The 15,700-nt window shown below is 37.5% G+C and overlaps 1 protein-coding gene across 1 annotated transcript in view; it reads right to left on the reverse strand.

Annotated features, from left to right (window-relative positions):
* The window catches only part of LRP1B (LDL receptor related protein 1B), a 542,116-nt gene that overhangs the window by 411,598 nt on the left and 114,818 nt on the right, over positions 1-15,700 (reverse strand). The window contains exon 3 of the mRNA XM_084523375.1: positions 169-306. Coding sequence (XP_084379501.1) covers positions 169-306 — 138 coding nt within the window. The remainder of the gene's footprint in view (positions 1-168; positions 307-15,700) is intronic.

Genomic DNA, 15,700 nt, shown 5'->3' on the forward strand with positions numbered 1-15,700 from the left:
TACAAAAAAAAAAAAAAAAAAGTTATTGAAACATACATTAAAATTAATTTTTGCTTCATATGTATATATATATTCCTAAGAAGAAATTTCTAGTTCTCTCTGAACGCAAGAAAATACACAGCAAAAGACTTCAGGTTAAAACATTTTTTCTTCAGGAAATCTACTCACCCCGACAATGTACTCCTTCATCGTACCCATCTGAACAGTCATAAACACCATTGCAGAGCTGGGACAAGTGAATGCATTTGTTTGTGCCGATGCAGGAAATATAATTCAGGGTGCACTTGAAATCCACTTCCTCGGGACCTAAAAAAAGACACAGAACATTTCTTACATATACTTTTATACTTCTGTATCTACAACAGGGCAAAAAAAAAAAAAAAAAAAAAAAAAAAAGTTCTGTATTGCATACTATTCCCATTTTGATTCTCAGGGCAACACTCCGCATATCAGTCCATTCTGATGACTTCTGGCACATTATCATTGCTGTAATTAGGAAAATTAAAATCATCAGGTAATGATTAGTGCAATTAAAAGGAAATCAAGGGGTCAGAGAAGATTACTTCCCAAAATACAGGTGATGAAATACTGTTGTTTTTTTTTTTTCTTCAAGTTAAACTTTTGGGAAGATAAATTTAAACTTTACAACATTAAAAAAGTATCACAGATGTGCAACTGCCTTGTGAATCCCAGCGTAGGGAATTCTACAGTCATAACAATAATAGGTACTTATTTTAATATCCACTGTTTTGCTATATGGATAATCTTAGCTATTTATGGAATTACTTATAAATGCTACATGTTTATGGCTGTATTACATCACAGAAACTGTCCCTCCATCCCAGGAGTCTGGAGCCATGCCGTACAAGATGGCAGGGGAGGATAAGGATGCTGTGATTGCTCCCTCGGGGATGCAATCCCCATGCAATCACTCTGCATCCCCTTATCTGTGAAGTGTTAAGGAGAGGGATTTTCAAGGCTCTTGTTTGTTTATTGCTTTGTGAGGGTTTTGAGTGATTAAAAAACAATGAACATTATAATTTCACGTGAGAAGGATTTTGAGATTTTTAACAAATGATTACAGAGCACAAGTAGGTCTGAAGGCTTTAGCTTGTTTAGAGGATGAATCATACATAACTTATGCGCAGTAACTGAGCTACACAGAGACACACAGAGGTGTGGAAGTTTTCAGGAAACAACTTGCAGCACCTTGACTGCTTGTGTCGGAGCCTTGGGTCTGTGCTAAACTGACAGCTTTAAACAGTCCTCAAGGGAAATATCACCTAGGATGCACCATGCTCAGGTGCAATAAGCTTTCACCTTCTCCAAGGCACTAACTGCAAGACGAAGGACAGAGAACACACAGAAGCTGAGAGCTCTGGGTAAATCTCAGCTTTGGCAGATTTCGCCTCCTGGAGTCAGCAGGCCAAAGTGAAGCTGAGCTCCAGAGGGCATTTAGGATTTTTAAACAACCACAGAAAGCTCTTAGCACAGCCAATGAAATAAAAATCCTTACTTTAAACAGCGGTCCCGATTAGAAGACCGAAGCATTTCACTGCCACCCTGCACGCCAGCAGGCTGCCCAAAATTTGGAGTAGGTGCATCCAGCACCCTTCTCAGGGGTTCCTGGTGTCCCTCCTGCCTGGCTCTGATGGGGTGACACCAATTGCATCCCCGATACCCCCGTCACTGGCAGACAGAGCACAGTGCACTCATGCTAGGGAAAAATATAAATGAGTGATGTGCACAGGGATGAAAGTATGCTGTCTGGCATGTGTTATTTTTATTATATCTGTATTTTATCATATCCATATCAGGATATGATGACAGTAGGAACAACATCTGTTGAGAATGAGAGGGCTGTGACCTCCCAGCACTGGCACAGACCAGCAGCAGGCAAGGAGGCAAGAGGCAGGGGTGAAGCAGCTCTCTTCGCTACTTCCCATCTTCCCTTCCTGCTGGGCAGCACGGCCACTGGGTGGGGTCCTGGTTCTTGTCACTTCTGGTTTTGCTTGGACTTTTGGCATTTTACTGTTTTCTTCCTCCCGATATAGGACCTATGAAGCATCCCATGTGCAGGAAGCTCACCACTGTGCCTACAATCTCTGGCAGTGCCGGGTGTCCTCCGGGACTGGCCGCACTCTGTAGAGCTTTCAAAGAGCATAGAGCAGTTCAGCACAGTCAAATGCTCAGTGTCAGCTAGGTCAGATAAAACTACAATGCTTAACGTGATTCCTATTTCAGTTCCATAAAGACTGAAGGCACTTAAAATTTAACAAAACCAAACTAATTATCTGATCTGTTAGTTACAGCTTGTTTATTCCTTGCATTGGAGCAACTGTGAATAGAGTGTGAGGAGAAAAAAAAAAAAATACTTTTTCTACTTTTTCTCTAAAAATAAAGAACATTCATTAAAAAACAAACAAACAAATAGGATGCAAACAAACAAAAAAAAACTTACATCTGTGAAGTATGGAAGCCATGGTACTTGCATTACTTACGAATAAGCCTAAGATTGCCAGAGTGCTTTCAGCATTCACAGATCATGATCAAACAGAAAATCAAAATCTGTGACCAAAAATAGATAAGCCTGTGTATTTTTCTTCTAAAAATAATGAGTGAAAAGAATGAAAGTCTTAATTAACATTTAAAATCTCAACGGGAAAAAGCTGATAAGCATACGTCTAAAGATTTCAGTATTTAATTTTGACTTGATGCTTTTTATTTTATACTACAAATTTTCCTGCAGGATACAAATATATTGTGATTCGAAATACAGTATCTAACTTAAAATAAGTAGGTAGGGGGCTTCATAAATTGTAGTTCTTTCAGGGGGAGCAGTCTGCCAGGAGACTGAATCATTGCTAACCGTGTTTTGTTTTCAAGAGAGATTTAGTTCATCACTTTGGGAAAACAAGAAGGTTCTGAATAGAAGGGATTAACTTATTAATGTGACTGATTAAGGTAAATTCACATATACTTATTTGTCAAATTGACCTTACACCAGGAGATGACCTCCAGTCCCCCAAAAAGGGGGAAATGTCTGCAAAATGACAGGTCCCAATTATATCATAATGTCAATGAAATAAGATAGCATGTCCCAAGGCCTCGGAGCAGCCCAAAACTCCCCGTCTTCACAGAATAAAATCCCGAAGCTGAGCACCAGGCTGCGTGGTGCTGTGCCCTCAGTGCAGCACACACTCCTTAGAGTGGATCCGACCCTGCACATCCTGAAACATCCAACGCAAACAGAGACGAGCAGCTCCTTATCTTGTTTACTCCTCTCCCCTTTTCCTTGAGCAGACAGCCACTTCTGGCAGTTTTATCTAGTGAACTTTGGGAAAAGGAATTTAAAAGTGTTCTTCAAAATAATCTCAGTGTATTTTACATCAGCACAAGAATGCTAAGAACATAAAAGATGGATGGTGTCTTTTCTTCCCTTCAAAAGACATGATAATTCATAGCCTTGCAGGTTGGGGGAAAAATAGTCAAATTGCTGGCTGCAATTATGGCAGTACAGCATCCCAGCACTTCAAACGCTCGCACCACGACACCGCTTGGAGGGCAAAGGACTGAAGCCACCTGCTCCTGTAGCTCTGTGCAGCTTTCTGGACTGGCTCGGAAGAGACGGTGCAACACCTCTGTGGTGTAACTGCGCAAGAGCCTGGGCAGTGGGCACCTAACTGGTGTCAGCCCATGGCCCAGGGTGGGTACAGGACAGGATCAGGCCCTGTGAGGGTCCCAGAATTTGACACGGCCCTGGGACAGCCAGGCAGGGCCAGGCGGGCAGCTCTGCTTCTTTCCCCAGATCCTGCAGAAGGCCAGATGTACCTCAGGAGCAGACGGGATGAAAGCAAGCAGTCAGGGAATTGTTACAGATCCACGTTTCTTTGGTTACTTGGCCAGAATGACCATTTCTGATTTGGTCATCCACTGCTGAGGCTCGCTTCACCTTCGTAGCCTGTGAAGCATGGAAAAACCCAGCACTGTGGTTTTGCCATACCTGTGTCATACACAGTAAACGCAGCTCGTGTCCCTTCAGTGTAACTGCCCTTCCTGCAGCAGCGGTTGAGAAGAGCTAGTAGAGTCCTTGGGATGCCCGCCACATCCAACACAATCTGCTTTCCCCAGATTAGCAGAGACATTTCACCATGCACTTTTGACATGGTATCTGTCTTGAGTTCATGCTCATTTATAACCACATCTGCACCTGTGTTGCTTCAGGCTATACTAAATTTCCAACTAGAGGATGCAACTGAGAACACGCAAGCTGATTATTTCCACTAGGTTTTGTTATCACAAGCAAGGTGCAAGTGGTTTTCATCAGCCAAAATTATGGATGAACATTATTTCATTATGTACATTTCCTTCTAGAAACATTCCTCCAAATTTAATTTAACATTCTGCACTAACTTTACAGAGGAGTTACAAAGTATGAATAAAAGATATTTGCAAAGATTGTAGAGATGGCCAGACAAAAGGAAGCACATCATGGCGTTCAATGCAAATTCAAGGTCCACAAAAATTTATTAAATTATAGTCAAAAACACACCCTTACTTCTTGCAAGCTCATATAGAGATGCTCATATATGACAGCTGTTACCAAAAGGAAAACAAAATAAATAAATAAAATAAAAAATACATCAAGGCTGCTAGTTCTGAGTTTATTTTTTCACCTTTGTCTTTCTCAGTATGGTTTTCACACAGTGTTTTTTTGTTTTTTTTTTTTTTTCATTCAACATCTCAGATAAGTAGCTAGGCAGTAGCTTGCACTTTTAAATAACAGACTAGGTAGACAAATGTAGCACATCCCTTTAAAATACATTTAATTTACAGGAAATCCAGCAATTTTCTAGCAGCTGCCCTCAGTCACAAGAAATAAGTATTCCGACCTGTGGGTTGTCTTCAAAATTGACATTTGTGCTGTACATCAGGGATGAACAGATCCATCCTGCTCTCCTAAGGGTCTTCCTGGAGTCGGGTGCCCCAGCAGTGAGCAGTTACCCAGAACAAAGCCTATTCCATGGGTTTGGCAGCCCTTGAATTCAGCTCTGTCTGCATGTGCAGGTGGGAGCCCCACAGAAGGCATTTTGTATTTGTGTCCACCTCAAGCACCAATCTGGCAGAGGACAGAATCTGACTCAAAGACAAAATTGGTATTTATGATGCAAATACCTGACCAAAACATGTCTTTTTCTGTTCTGACTGCAGCACATGTTCCTCTAGGGAAGGTTCATTGTAACAGCTACCTACGCCTTCTCTGCAGTATTGATGAATGAAGTTGATTAATGACTGCAATTAAGCCAAAATGGCCCAAAGTTTAAGAAATGATAATCTGCACAACTTTTTGGATTCCTCTAGATATATATAGGCTTAAATGAAAATACTCCACAATGGCACAATACAGTTCGTGGTTTGTCCAACACGCTCTGCAGGCTGTCGGACCCATTTCTCCCCTGAAGCATCGCTGTGGCACTGCTGGTGTGCCATTTCTGCTGGGGATTCTGGGTGCAATATAGGATTTTTAAGACCAAAGAACTGATTTGGGGGATTGAACTCAATGATCTTTCAAGGTCCCTTCTGATCACTAATTTTCTGTGATTAAGAAAATTAAGAATGCTCTTGCCAACATGAAACAACCAGCCCCATGCAGCCAAAGTAATATGAAATGTGTGACAGTTTAAAAAGTGTTAGAAGTCATCTGTGCCGTGCTTTCAGTTCGGTTTGGTTTAGTTTAGATTGGTTTTGGTCATATCACTGACAATAACCAGGGTTTTTAGAAGTGCTTAACTTTTATAAATCTTGATATTACATCTTAAATAAACATGATGTTTCTGGGCCTTCCAGGACAAGATATATCTTAAAAACATTTAGGTTTTAGGGCTAAATTATGGACATTAAGAAGAGGTTGCATTGTAGGAAAACAAGAGATTAATGTGAACACAAGTCTATGTCTTCCTAATCTTCATTATTAATGTATCACAATTATTTTTTTTTATACTCAGTATTTGAAAACTTCCAAGAGGTTGAATACTACAGATTATTTTTTGCATTTGAAGATGTAATGCGTTAAATTCAAACTAAATACACATCATATCCCATGGTATCATAGTTGCCTTAAAAATTCATTCTTCACACAGGTATAAAATCTATAGTATAACTATACATACATATACACAATTTAAATACAAGGACTTTGAAACATTGGGATTAATTTATGAAAATTACTTAAAATCTTTTCTTTTTTCCCCTTTGGTATTTTACATATATGCAAATGATTTTGTATTTAATAAGGATTTATGCATCATAAGTTATCCTTATTCATTCATTTTTCTTTTATTTGTCCTTGTGCTTTATTCACCCACACAGATTGACAGTAAGTATAAGCTTGAAGTCACCTTCAATTAACTTAGGTATTCAGCTGTCCAGGAGAGAAAAAGAATAACAAACACTTACGCTTAAGTATGGGTGATTGAAAAGAAGAAGAAAGCAGACAAAATATTGTGCTGCTCTAGGCAGAACAATAGCTGTTCTCTCTGACCCCACAAACACAGCATATTCTCTCCAAAATAGTATTTCACTAGGAAGAATAGAACCAGCAGCAGTGAGAAAGATTGGGAATGTGCAAATGAATGAATATACTTATTACATGCCCTGTGACCAAACAGAAGGTGAGACTGCCAAAGCCTGTAGAAAGCAGTATTGAAATAGAAACAACAAAGAAACTGCAGAACTGCAGAAATCAAAAGATTGCTTTCAGTCATCGCAGTTCTGAAATCAGCGTTGATTCACAGCCCCTGCAGACCTTGTGCCGAGCACTTCATCCCTCCTCTCTCTGAAGGAAGGAGTATGGGCACAGACAGCCTTCCAGTGCCTACCTCCCCTTTCAACAGCTTTGGCTCTTTGGGCTTTGTATAGGGATAAGAAACAGCTATTCAAGCCAAAGTTTCCCAGATCCATACAAGGATTTGCATTGATCTTAATCTGTGTTTAAGTTCAGTATATAGCTTAGTCATTCAAGAGTTCATAGTAAAAAAAATAAACTGAAATCAGCTTCCACAGGATGGCTTATAATTCTGTGCATTATTGTAGATTAAATAGTTCAAATTTTTATACTCTTGTGACAGTCTTTTACTATTGGCACTATTATTGTATACAAATTATCATATACGCAGATGCAAAAAAAAACAGCATATGGATACTGGGCTTATACAACTCAGCCATTTCCCTTTAGCCCATATGGTTTTGTAAGTACTAGAGAAAAACAAAGAGAAAGTCTACACCTGATATTATACAATAAGGTTAATTGTTTAAATGTTTCCTTTTGTATAAAAACACGAGCACTGCTTGCATCCTGCTATTGCAATGACTGCTAGTAGCTCTCTTTGAGACGTCTCCCCAGTAAACACTTCCCTTTGGCTGTGTTTTCCCTGATCGCTGCTTTCTGCATGTCAGACACTTGCTCATCTTCAGTACACAGATGTAAATAATTAACTGAGCCACAGGACTCAGCTCTTCTACTGTAATGTAGCTGGTAACCACTGGAGAGATGGAGGAAAACGATATTAAAGACTGCACAAAAACTGATGAGGAGCAAAAAGAGATGTAGAGAAAATCTTGATAAACCAGCTCAGCCATGGACCTCTGGGCACACACGATTCGTAAATGCAAGCGGGCATTTTGCATCCAGAAATGACCTCACACAGAAAATTCACCTAGACAAAAACCTGCGCCTGTGAATAAAGAGGGAACACCACCCCCTCGGCCAAAGCACACCTAACATAATTCTACAAGTCTGTAGTGTTTTGTTTTGTTGTTGTTTGTTTGTTTCACTGAACAGCTTTAAAATATGTCAATTTTGTGGCTCCTTCACATGAGAATGTGACTTTTAAATTATTATTATTATTATTATTGTTATTATATATTTTTGAACATGGTTTCATGGTTTGGGATGGTCAGAGAGATACATGGGGACACAGGGAACACCGAAACCCAAAACATACCTGCCTAACAACTCTTCTGCAGCCGCAGAAAAAAAAAAAAAAGAAAAGAAAAAGAAAAAGAAAAAGAAAAAGAAAAAGAAAAGAAAAGAAAAGAAAAGAAAAGAAAAGAAAAGAAAAGAAAAGAAAAGAAAAGAAAAGAAAAGAAAAGAAAAGAAAAGAAAAGAAAAGAAAAGAAAAGAAAAGAAAAGAAAAGAAAAGAAAAGAAAAGAAAAGAAAAGAAAAGAAAAGAAAAGAAAAGAAAAAAGAAACTATGGCAGGGCAATGAGATGGGGAGGGAAAGTAGAAGGGAGCCACCTGGAGTGTTCTAGCATTCTTTCCGCAGAGTTCACATGCTGTGCCAGAAGATTAATAAATCAATCAATTAATAAAGTATAGTGCTTAAAGACTGCCATAGTTGATCAAAGTCAAAGTTTAGTGGAGAAGGCAATGCAGAGGTGTAACTCCTTTTTCTATATGAACTGACAAGGATCTAAAGTCCAAAAGAGAAATACGTTTCAATGAAATCTTTTTCTTTGCTCTTGCATTTTTTCACGTCAGTGAAAATAGCTGTATTGGAATCACCAGCAGGGCTGCCATAGGATACTGTAAGGCATATATATATATGCATATACATATATATGTATACTTGGCATAGCACATATATCTAAGACATTTTCAGCCCTATGAATCAGATTACAAAATCAAAACATACTCTCTCAATAGATATTAAAGAACTCATGCCTTTCTGTACATACCTCTGACTTCTGTTGCCCCACACTTAATAACTGTCCTTCTTCTACAGACTCCATAAATACATGCGTTTGTACATAAATATAATGCATTAAAAAGAGTGTATATGATGTATTAGTGTGTCAATGCAGTAAATCGTACTTTCCCATTCACCATTCTAGAGTACACTGCAGTTGTGAATATAAATATAGGAAATGGGTCTTGCACAGTTTTAAAACTCCAATTTATCTTAAATTCTCCTAAATTTTACCCTTAAGTTTTCATTTGAATTTGTCAGAAATTAAAAATCTTGAAAAATTACATGGTCAAGAAAAAAATGCATTCTCTCAAAGGAATTACTATAGAAAAAAATCATTGCAGGCAGAAAATACTAATAATTAAAAAAAAAAAAAAAAAAACTAGCTGTAGAGAAAATAGGTTTGTGTTTCGAAGCAAAAAGAATGAAGAACTCACAAGAGGACATATGTACCATGAACTTTTCTTGAAAATCAAGTCTATCTCTTATCTTGCAAGACTCAGCGTGCCAGCGGTGTTTGATTAAAAGCAACAATAACACAATCCTCACCATTAGGATCTTCCATCACAACTGCCCAGCATAATATAGTTACGCCTCAATAAGTTTTAGTATTTTTATATACTTGCTCAATGACCGCAGCTTCAACTTGTGCAGTAAAATTTCTTCATTCAGATGCCAAGAAAGAAAGAATTTATGTTCTTTGCTACAGTCCCTAAAAATTAAAAAGCTACAGCAGTCTTATTACGCTCTTGTATGTAGGATGTATCAGAATACAAAGGAAGATTCTTGTATGTGCCTATACATATGCAAACCCATTGTTAATGTATGTTCCCTGTCTATTCTTGGAGCACAGACTGTCAAATATCTGTCAATGCAGACTGTAGGAAGAGGTGAAAAAAATGCTCTCAGTTTTTGGGAAGCAAAAATAATTAATATTCTTTGTATCAGGAGAAAAAGAAAAGCTTTGTTAATGGATTTTTGGTGATTTACTACAACACACTAAAGCAAGACTTTATGATCAAGAAAGAAAGGAGGTTTTTTTTTGTTTGTTTGTTTGTTTGTTTTATGTAGATGGTCATTCCTCTTTAGTTATAAGGAACCTACTTTTAATCTGGAGATTTTTACTTAATTAGTGTCTCACATCTCAAGGCTGTCTTGTGTCAACTCTTGTAATGACTTGATGTCTATGTGCAATACAGAATGGGTTGCTAATAGAGTCTCAGTTTGAGAAGAATGATAATGAGGTGAACAAAGAAGTGTTAATTACTTACACAATTAAAGTACCTAATACCAGCAATATTGTAACACTTCTACACTTATAGATATTTACATATAACTACTGGGTATAAATGTCAGTGGAAAAAGGCAGGTGAATACTTGGTCTTTATAGGACAATGCAGTGATGCAATGGCTGGACACAATGTAGAATGATTCCCGATTCTCTGCAGAATACTAGCGCTGCCAGACATTATAAAAATGTGTTTGATTACATTTACGCACATCATCCATCTATATGTATTCCATTCTGTCATGTTCCAGCTCATCTTTTCATTACACTGTGAAAATTCTTTTAAAATAAGGGAATAGTATTATTTACTGGATCATATCCGAAAGAAGAGCTGGAAATCTTAAGAAAATCCTTCCGTAGCCCACATCTTACGAACATTTATGCATCCACACAGAACCTCAGAAATGTCTACGGACTGAGAAACAATTTACCAAGTTCATATTTGCATCAGTAGAACCGGAATTCAAACCCAGAAATAGTTCGGAAATCGTTAATAGCATGAAACTTTCCAGGTCTGACAAGATTTATAATATAAAACACAAGTGTTTTAAAAACAAGAAAGGACTGAAACATACACTGATACCTTAACTTCCTAGTTTAAACAGCAAAAACAAAGCCTGCATCTTACTTGCAATATGTTAAGACTCTTTAGTAGATGATAGGATTTACGTGCATGTTTTATTTATGATTTTGGGGTAGAAATTTACCATTAAAATGTATAACTGTGTTCAATAACCATGTGAAAATTTAGCTTAGAGGGCCAACATTTCCTAAGTATTCGATTAAAAAAAAGAAAAAGTTATTAAATCTGCATTATTTATTCATTTTCAAGATTATCTTATATGTTTAATTCAGCTTTACTGAAGTAACTTAGAAATACATCTCGTGCGTTTTTTTTTTTAAATGAGCTAGGTAGTTTGCAATCATAAAGTTATTCATTTTTATTTTGTACACAGGCACATAGATGTAAATTACCTCTAATTAAAATAAATTGTGTGACTTGTTTCTTCTTATGCAGTCATGCACTGAAATGATGGAAACCAATTTTAATTGTTCTGAGTACAAAATTTAACACTATAACATACTCAGGTTTGCTGGAGTATACACGGTGTCAGAAAGATAAGAATTATGGGGCTTCTCATTGCACAAATACTGAAGGTCCTATTTGATTCATCACTGGACTGTAACTATAAACTTACTTGGAACAGTTTGATTTTCAAATGGAAAGGAACATGTACTGCAGTGCATACCAAAGTACCATATTTTGTCAGCCCCCTCTGACTGCTGTTTTCCACTTCTCACCATGTTTCTATACCTTTACTTCCTCAGAAACATTTATAGGTGGACCAAAACTCATACAAGCAAAGATTAGGACAGATAGAATAAAAATAATAATCCTGTATTATTGCCTCCTGCAAGGCCTAGTGAACAAACCAGCCATCTCCAGCCCTTTCCAACCAGATTTCCCCCCTCAAATAAAATTCATGGGAACATTCCAGCTCACCCAGCTACCCTTGAAACAAGAAGGTTTTGGTGAAGTCAAGGCCAGGCCTCCTCTTCTGGGACTGAATTGGAGCTCCAAGAGCCACAGACCTCACCCCAGAGGCTGCTTCTGCTGTCAGCTTGCAGCCACTGCAGAGGGCTTTATCCAAGGCAATGATTTTAACTGTCACTTTCAGTTCAATTACTGGTGTCTGAATATATATATATAGTTCACCACTAAAATAAGATTCCAGCACACTGTAATTTCCAGGAGCTCATGCCTGGCTTTTACCATAATCCCAACCAAGAAAACGAAAGCAGAGAAAGAAGCATGTTTAGGTCCATTCAAAGAAACAAGAAATGATCAATTTCATGTGAAACATGGAGGAAAAAAGATGAAAAATTTTATTTTCCTGCTAAATTCTGGTACCTGAGGAGACCTGTGGAGACCTTTCCTCCGTCATCAGCCCATTCCACAGTTTTTCAGAATGGAACATGGAGAGTTTCATTGCTTATGGTGCATTTTAGGCTTTTCACCACTTTCTTTGAAGAGCTGAACAATTCAGAGGACTCAAGAGGGAAGGGACTACAGAAGTGCAGGGACTTTGAAGAAGGCAAAGGGAAGTGAATGGCAACACCTGAACACAAACACCTGAATGCAAAACAAATTGCACAGAAAGGCAATATCCACGGACACATTCAGTTTTTCACCTTTTACCGTTTTTCACAGCATTACTTCTAAAAACAACACCATAAACTTAAGGTAACGACACAATTTCAACACAGGAAGTGTAAGTGAAACCTGCTATGACTGAATGAGAATGATCACTACAAGGTGGGTAGCAAGCAACACATACAAGCCTCAGCTGCAACCCAGCTGAGGAGCTCCTGCCTGTCAATGCACGTGGCCACACAGTGAGATCCAGTAGCTCACCCCCATGAAGGAGCTTCACTGTGAAGTAGTTGGGTTTTGCCCTTCATCTTCTCAATCTTCTTTTTCACTTCTCTCTTCAAGAAAGGAATTTTGCTAAGCCATGAGATTAATCGCTGTGACTAGCAAAATCACTTCCTTCGAGACAGTGCTTATGAAATAATTCAGATTTAAGCAGTACTCATCAAGCAGACAGGTATGTGTCCCAGGAAAGGCTCTAACAATTATATTAAAAAAATAATAAAATAAAAAAATATAAACAAAAAAAAAAATTATGCTTTCTCTAACAGCCTACTACAATGGATCCAGTAAAATGGGTGCAGAACAGAAATTGTCTTGACAAGCTTCATGTATTGCTTTTAGAAACATTTTAGGTATCTCCACCAGAAGTTTGTGTGGACAAACCAATTAGGTAAAACTAAGAGTGTTGAAGAGAACAATGAGGAGATGTTGGGTTGTGTCTTATAACCAACATATGTACAGTTTGTTGAAAGTATTTTCTCTCTTCCACAAATGTAACACTAGTAGTGGAGAGCACTCCAGTTAATCATAACAGAGCATACTGAGCTGGACTTATGATAGGTATTAAGACCATTTGCCCCAACATTGGGCTTTAACTGTCAAGATTTAAGATTTAAAAATGTATAGTTGCAGTACTTTGAAGCATTAAACCCAAGAAACTGACAAAATGGTTTATAAAGAAGATGTATATTATACTGTTTTTATATATAATATAAAGTTTAGGACACGTTACTCTGTCGGAACAAAGGTGGAATTTTTTTTTTAGATCCTTTTTTACTGCCTTGTCCTAATATATTGTGATTCAACAGTTACAGGAGCATTCAATAAACTGAATAAATATATATTCAATATAATTAGCAAACAAACTAAAGTTCTTGTGTAGAATTATAAGCAAATAGTTTCAGATTTAGACAGGAAAAGCACACAATTATCACCATAATTTCATAATTATAAAAAAATAGAAAATGTTTCACCAAATTTTGAGCAGAAAAATATTATCCTTCCTACTACTATATCCTTAGCGATTTTGGTATACATGAATATTTTGGTATGTGCTTGGTATTTTCAGCTCCAATTTGATACAGAGCTTTACGTGTACAGACACAGAACCCTGCCCTTCAGGAACAGTGCTGACATCGATGACACCAAACTGATTATTTTTTTCCTATAGCTTAAAAATAAAATAAAAAATCTTTATGATGCAATTCTTAAATACTACTAACGAATCAGTGTTCAGCAACTCTCCCTACAACATGAGAACTCATTCCTGAGATCCCCTACATTTACAATAGGATAAATACGTATTTTTAGGAGATAAATGACACCTTGCTATCTGACAGAGTATGGCTAGCCCATCAAAGAGAAATGCCAAGTATGCAAACTGGGTGTTGCAGACAAAACCTGATTTTTTATGACTGCTTTATGACCTAGAATTTTTAAAAAGTTTTTCAGAACTTTTTTGCTCCTTTGGTTGGATATCACATTGAGCTTAACTTGCTTCACAATTTTCCTCAGGACACAAAATTTTCTCCTCCTTGAAGTCACAAGAATGAGTGGATAGTCATATTGCAGCTCAGTATAAGCGCTGCAATTTAAGTATCTTTTAGTAGGGACATTTGTTGTTCACTTTAAATAAGAAGTGGAAATTTTCCAGCAAGATGACAGAACATAACAGATACTGTCTTGGTACTGGTGTTTAAAGAAAAGGCTAAAATGGTTGACTAAATAATGACAGAAAGTATGTATCTGATAGCTACAGAAGATGCATGGGTGAGTTTGAATGCTGTCAGAATTATTTACATTCTTCACAGTCAGATTATAGAAGCAGTAGTTCATTTACTTCAATATAATTTCAAGAATTCCTTTTGTGGTTACTGAACCTAGCTGCTTTACTCCAGCATTTGGTGAAGCACAAAAGTCACTTTATTCTGATGAAAGCAGCTCAGAAAGGTTTGTAATATTCATATTTTACCTGAGTACTTTCCTAAGGACTTTTAGAACATGCATATTTAAAGGATTCCCTTTACAGATGGCTGCATCAACAATGGTTTCCCATTAATCGCAACAGTTTGCCTTTGTGCTATATTTTTCTAGATTAGGACCCAAAAAATAACATAAATGTGTCTATTAAGTTTCTTTGTTTCTTAACATTGCTTAGCTTTCATCCAGGCTCAACTCCTATTAACCTAAAGCACCATCCACACAAAGCAAGATTTGTTACTAGTTATTATGCCTTCATTTTTATTTTATTTTATTTTTTAATGTTCATTTTCTTACACCTCAATGTCTCTTATTTCCTTTAAAAATAAAGGAACCGATGTCCACGGATGTTTTTCCTTAAAATCATTCAGGGCTTTTATAAACATTTAATTTTGTGTCCGTTCACTGTTGTTCACATCTTCAACTGCTCCTGGGTCTAGATCAAGAGCATACGAGGCACATGGAGTGAAATTAGGAGATATTTAGACAACTAAATCCAACACTGTGACTGGAAAAGTCTGCCAGGCACTGAGGGTGATGTCCATTTTCACTTCCCAGTGGCACAATGCAGAGACACCTGACAGCCCAAAGCAGAGATGCTCACCTAGCATTGTGGCAGAGGGGCTGGCTCTGCTCCCAGAAACTTTAAATGCACTAACCTCTATCATCAACTCCAGCTGGGATAACCTGGGCTTATGATGATGTGACTACGTTTGTAGTCCTAAGGTAAAGAGGAAACTGAATAGCTTTTCCTAGCCAAATAAATGAATTGCATGTTAAGAAGCATGGGAGCTGCTAACAGACTGTTGCATTTTTTGTTGTCATCATTGTTTTATTATTATTATTATTATTTATTTATTTTTATTGTATTTTTATGTTTTACTGGGGAAAAAATGGAGGCAGGTATGTTAATGCCTTTTTGAGAATTGTCCTTTTGCTGTACACGTACTCCGCAGCAGCGCTGTTTTTATGTGCATAATATTTAAGAAGTAAGAGCCTGTTGGGATCCAGGACTGAGCCAAACTACCCATTTTCACCTTGTTATTCTTGTATGAAGAAGAAAAACCATCAGGTCCTCTCCCTAGCAAACTTTGTGTTTGTTCTCAGACATACACCAACTATTTGTTTTACAGACAATTTGTACCAGTTGGTTTGTCCACTCTCGGTGCTAAGTTTTGGATGCCCTCCTAAATAAAAGATCAGCTAACAGGAGCTGGGGTGACTTTTTAACTTCATTTTACTGTTTCAAA

Source organism: Aythya ferina (genome assembly GCF_964211825.1).
Source record: "Aythya ferina genome assembly, chromosome: 6".
Classification (NCBI taxonomy): domain Eukaryota; kingdom Metazoa; phylum Chordata; class Aves; order Anseriformes; family Anatidae; genus Aythya; species Aythya ferina.